General features: G+C 46.1%; 1 protein-coding gene across 2 annotated transcripts in view; it reads left to right on the top strand.

The window, feature by feature from the left end:
* Positions 1 to 513: 513 nt before the first annotated feature.
* The window catches only part of RFWD3 (ring finger and WD repeat domain 3), a 41,902-nt gene continuing 36,415 nt past the window's right edge, over positions 514 to 6,000 (top strand). The window contains exons 1-2 of one of the 2 annotated variants that reach the window (XM_023637327.2): positions 514 to 668; positions 5,007 to 5,832. In XM_023637327.2, the coding sequence (XP_023493095.2) occupies positions 5,009 to 5,832 (824 nt within the window). In that variant the 5' untranslated portion in view covers positions 514 to 668; positions 5,007 to 5,008. The remainder of the gene's footprint in view (positions 669 to 5,006; positions 5,833 to 6,000) is intronic. The other variant, XM_070262063.1, reaches the window with a different exon arrangement.

Raw genomic sequence — 6,000 nt, 5'->3', positions numbered from 1 at the left:
AGGCAATGTATTGCAAACGTTTCAAATTGAAGAGATCGTGTAGGCAAGTTCTTTTGCACGATCTCTCCAACCCCGCAGGAGGATATATATGAAGGGGAGTGTCCCACGCCTCTTAATGGGGTCCAGAATTCTGGGGGCAATATTTTGAAATTATTAGATTAGCTACCAGCCTTTGCATAAAGACAGCTCCTTCGCTAAAGAGCTGGGGAGAAGCAGCAGGAGCCACAGTTTTAATATTTCCGTCTTCTTTTCGAAATGGGTCCAGAAATCTTTTCCTTAGAACTTTCTCCCGCCAGAAAGTTCAAATAAAAAGCGGTAAAACCCTTTTTCGGCTCTTCTCTTTGGAAACGGGCGCGAGGTGACGGACGTAGATTTCTACCAATTGTACGAGGGCTCCCCGCGCGTGGTCCCGCCTAGTCAGTTTACGAGGGACCAGCCAATGAGAGCGCCGCTGTTTCAGCCAGGGGCGACCAAAGGAAGAAGAAAAGAGGGTATTGGCCGCCGGCTGGGACTGCTGCCCAATAGGAGCAGGCTGCGCCCGCGGCGCGGGCGGGCAGCTTGAGCTGCCCAGGAAGTGGTGTTTGGCCCTGGCGTAGGCGATTTCTACTAAAGAAACGGTCTGCCGCTGCGGTGCCCTCGTGGGCCGGACCTCGCCTTTCCGGCTTCAGGTGAGGAGGGCGCTTGCCCCTTCCCAGGCTTTGAGCCTCGGGCTCCGCGGTAACGACCCGGGTTGGTCCCTGCATGCGGGGCCTGGGGACGTCCCACGAGGTGGGCTGCGGGCGGGCATGGAATCCGGCGGCCTGAGGAGGTTCGGCCCCTCCGGGCGGCGCCAACGGTCGGGGCTGAGCTCCCGAACCCCCGCCCTTTCGGGATTGCTGGGGGAGGGGGTGCCCGAGGTCGGGTGGGGGACGGGGAAGGCAGGAACTTCGGACCGTCTGGACCGAGCCGAGTTCGCCGCGGGCGGGAGTGCGAGGTCCCTCGGCTGCCCTCCCGTTGAGCGCCCGTTCTTTGCATCGCTTTCAAGTAAACTGAAAACCTAGTCGTTAGTTTCATCCAACTTTACCTTACAACAACAGCGTGGCATAAATACTTTCATTATCCCCACCCTACAGTTTAACAGAGGATGGGAAAGTAGTACGTGGCAGAGCAGGGATCCTTTGTACCGAGGTGGGGCCGCCTCTTACCTTGCTCATTGGGGCCTGTTGAGGACGTTGAAATCTGAATAACGAAGCTTGGTGAGATGACAAGTGAGAGGTTAACATTTTAAGCACCAACTCTCTTGGCATACCTAGAAAATAGCATTTGTGTGGCATGCCGAGGTCAAGGACAAGGCTGCTCAAGGCTTGGCGGGACCAGCCGGCGGTCTTTTGCACCGCTGGTTACCCCAAGGACTGGAGGGATCGTATTTCCCCACATTGTCTGGGAAGCTTGGCTCCAGAACAGCACTGTTCCATAGAACTTTCTGCCGAGATGATGTTCTATATCTCTGCTGTATCTATATCTCTCTACATCAGGTGGTACGTTCTTAGTTGTTGGGTTTTTTTGGTTGGTTTGGGTTTTTTTAGGTGTATGATGGATAATTCAGTAGGTATTTAGCATCTGCTAGGTACTTGATGCTGTGGATATAGGAATGAGTCAGACTAGGATTCGACTGTCTGCCTTCCTGTTTTAATCTGAACTGGTTGCTTTCTAATCAGAACTGGCATATGATGGGAAGAAATTTACTTCATTTTCTAATATTTAACTGTACTGAAAGGTACAGAGAATAATAAAAAAAAACAAAAGATGTGCACTCATCACCCAGATGTAACAAATTTTGCCCTTGACCTTTTAATATAGTTGCTTCCAATTTCTTTTTAAAGAAATAAAAATACTATGTATATATATATAGTTGAAGCCTCGTGTGTACCCTGCACCCTCCCTCTCCTGCCTTTGTTATTTTTCATGCCCAGGCTTGTTTTATTCTGCAATTGTATATAAGTCCAGATAGTAGCATGGTTTTGCATGTTTTTAAATGTCCCAAAAATGGAATTATAATGGATTTGTTTGCAACCTGATCTTTTCTGTTGGATTTATTTTTTTGAGGAAACTTTACCATGTTGGGCTTCTTAGTTGGAAGAGAGCTTATGGTTCTATCTTGACCAGAGGTTTTTGCTACTTTCTTCTCGGTTTTCTGCGTTCGTTCTTTCTGGTACTTCAGTTAATCAGATATCCTGGCTTGAGTCTTTTCATTTTGTTATTGTCTTACTTGGCTATCTTTTTATTGTACTTTCTGGAAGAGTTCCTTGACTTTATCTTCCAATCCATCTATTAAATCCTTTATTTTGACTGTCATTTTTATTTCCAAGAACTCATTATTGTTTTCTGATTTGTGCTTTTTTCCCCTGGCATTCTTTTCTTGGAAATTTGGATTTTTTTAAATTTTAATTTACTTTTTTTTTTTTTTTTTACTGTTTCTTGCTTTTCTCCCATTTTTCTCTCCAAGTTTCTTCTGTTCGTCTAGTTGGATCTTTTTCTGTCATGTTGGAGGCTTTCCTCAAATGTCAGTTGATCCTTAGCTATTTATTCATTATTAGGAGAGACCCCCTCCAGAAAGCTGATTGAAAGCTCCGTATGACCGGCTGAACCTTATCAACCAGTGGGCTTTTACTGTTAGGTTTATGAACAGAGATGCAGCCATTTTCTTGGGGGATTCACAACTGTCAGTATTTATAGATCTTTTTTCTTGAGCTAGTTTTCTCTGGGGAACAATCCTTTAATCCCCTGCTTTGGGGCATAGAGAATATATATAAACCAGAATATTGTATCCTGGATTTGTGCAGGGGAAAAAAGCTGGGGAGAAAGGTTGGAAATGCCTCACACTGTTCAGTTTGTAGACTTTCAGATCAGTTTGTAAAACTCCTTATTGTCACATCTGTGCCACCTTCCATGCTGGTCCTAAGCCTGTCGGGTTCAAACTTCGAGTTTTCTACAGCACAGCGGGGAGGAGGTTTTGTTTGTTTCTTTGGCTGACTGGCTTTTTGTTGTTTGAGTGGGAGACAGGCTAATTGCTTTTACAGGCTTTCAACCGGCCCTCCTTTGCAGCTCCATCTTTCAATGCTGCCTTCTGTGGTACCTGGTTTCTACAGTTCCCTTAGTGGGAAACCAATAGCACACATTTCCCTCTTTCCAGGCTGTTGTTTCATCTTTTCAGCTCTACTAAGTAATTGCCAGTCATCAGTCTCCTTTATGGCCTCAAAGAACTGATTTGCATATCTTATATCCTGTTTGCATATGCTTTGTCCTTGTGGTTTATCCTTTTTTTAATGCTTGTTGTTATGTTCATGGGTTTTCAGGGATGACTAGAGAGAGAAGGCTACTTTGCTTTATCCACCATGTATATTGGAATTCCCTCCATTTACTCTGCCCACTCCAGTCTGGCCTCTGACCCCATCACTTACGGGAGATTACTCTTTTCTGGATTGGCTGTCATCTCCATGTTGCTGAGTCTAGTGGCCATTCTTCCCCAGGTAGCACTTGACACACTTGAGCATTCCTTCCTTGAAACATTCTCCCAAGACACCATACTCCTCCAGGTTTCCTCCTACTCGTAGTCTTCCTTACTGGCTTCTCTTCCTATAACTCTTGTCGTTTTAATGTTAGTCTCTCTGGTTTTAGTCTTTGGCCCACTTGTCTTCTATCTCTATTCCTTCTTAGGTAGTTTAATCTATCCCATGATTTTAAGTAACGTGACTATGCTGAGGATTCTTAAAGCTGTCTACTCCTTTCTATCTCCACTGCTGTCAAGCCTCTGACCACTAATTTACACTCCCACAGTAGCCTATAAACTGGTCACCTTGCTTGCACTCTGCTCCCCTACAGTCCATTCCTAACAGAGAAGGCCCTTACCAAGGCCCTTGAGGCCTTTAGTGATAGCATCCTGCCTCATCAACTCATCCCATACTATCTGCTCTTCCTTACAGTGATTTCTTCTCAAAAGCACCAAATCCATGCTCACCAGGGACCCTGCCTACTGATTTCCTTCTGAAACTTTTTTGGCTCTTCATATGATCAGCATTTTTGTTTGTTTGTTTGTTTTTGTTTTTGCTTAGCAAGATTCACTGTGAGCTAACATCTGTTGCCAATCTTCTTTTTGTATATGAGCCGCTGCTGCCACAGGATGGCCACTGACAGACAAGTGGTGTAGGTCCACACCTAGGAACCAAACCTGGGCTCACAAAGCAGAGTGTGTGAACTTAACCACTCGGCCGTGGGGCCGGCCCCCATAGATTGTAAACTCTTATATGAGATTTGTCTTTGCCTCTGGGGTGTCTGACTGCATAACAGGTGCTTCATAAGTATTTCTTGAATAGACTGATGTAATGCAGTTAGAAATGGAAAACATAATGAAAGAGACATAACAGGTGATTGATAAGTATTTGTTGACTAGACTGACAAGTGGAATTAGAGATGGGAAACAAAGATAATGAAAAGAATCGGGTAAATAAAGGTTACTCAGCCTTTTTGGAGAAATTAGGTAAACTTCCATTTTGAGTTAGTAATCAAGTTAATTTTGCAAGTGTAAACATGTCCTTTGTTTATGCTTTGTAACTTGGTGCCATGAGGATGAATGTTGCCTACTAGAATTAAATACAGCATTTTATGCATTTGTTTTGGTAAATATCCATATTCAGGTTGCGACAAAGAACTGCAAGAGGTCTGGGAGAATAGTTCAATCTCCATATTTTATAGATCTTTCTATTGTAGAAGACAGTGCTATGATCACATGACTTCATGTTTTCAAGGGTGGAACTGGAAAACTGGTTATAAGTGCTTGTTATGGAGGAAAAAGTTGATGATTACCAAAACACTCTGACTTAAACTAAGTAACTAAAATCTTCTCTTTAAGCTTCTCAGTTTTGCCGAGAATGATTTGAAACAAATTCTCCAAGACTAGATATGATTATATCAGCTACATCGTATGTTTTTTATTTTGCTAATACATTTTACAACTATTGCTTTCCCAGTAATGGCTCATGAAGCAATGGAATATGATCTTCACGTGCAGTTAGATCATCATGCTGCAGATCAGCCTGCTCCTGCTCAAGTGGTCAGCAGCCAAGGAGGGCCACTCCTGCTTCAGCCTGCTCCGGCTCAGGTGGTCAGCCAAGGAGCTCCACTCCTGCTTCAGCCTGCTCCTGCTCAGGTGGTCAGCAGCCAAGGAGGGCCACTGCTGCTTCGGCCTGCTCCTGTTCAGGTGGTCAGCAGCCAAGGAGGGCCACTCCTGCTTCGGCCTGCTCCTGTTCAGGTGGTCAGCGGCCAAGGAGGGCCACTCCTGCTTCGGCCTGCTCCTGCTCAAGTGGTCAGCAGCCAAGGAGGGCCACTCCTGCTTCGGCCTGCTCCTGCTCAAGTGGTCAGCAGCCAAGGAGGGCCACTCCTGCTTCGGCCTGCTCCTGCTCAAGTGGTCAGCAGCCAAGGAGGGCCACTCCTGCTTCAGCCTGCACCTGCTGATGTGGTCAGCAGCCAAAGGGGACCACCCCTGCTCCAGCCTGCTCCACAGGTGTCCATTGACCTGACAGAGGAAGTGGAGCTCTTGGGAGAAGGGAGTGTGGAGAACGTCAACCCAGGACCTTCAGAGGAACATACACAGGAATCTGGTGCTAACCGTACCCTTGGAGTGTCTTCGTTGAATTCAGTGAACAGCTTCATCAGCGGGCTGCAGAGGCTTCATGGCATGCTGCAATTCCTAAGACCACCCTCAGACAGTGGTGTGGGGCCAATAAGAGCGAGGAGGAGGAGGTCTGCTTCACACAGGACACGAGTCGGAGGGTCTCAGAGGACAGACAATGCCAGGTAAATATGTGTATATTTTGTGTGATTAGTGCCAGATTGGGAATTGTGAACCTTAGGCTCTGGTCATACCCCCGGTGCTGCTGAGGATGGGCCGGAGTCAGATGAAAATAAAAGTGCTTGCCTCATTTACTTCACGAAGTAGTGAGGGAATGTGTTAACCTTGGTAGC

This window comes from Equus caballus, chromosome 3, assembly GCF_041296265.1.
Source record: "Equus caballus isolate H_3958 breed thoroughbred chromosome 3, TB-T2T, whole genome shotgun sequence".
In the NCBI taxonomy this organism is placed as follows: Eukaryota; Metazoa; Chordata; class Mammalia; order Perissodactyla; family Equidae; genus Equus; species Equus caballus.
Note: the sequence above shows the minus strand (reverse complement) of the source record. Positions and strands in the feature narration are given on the sequence as shown.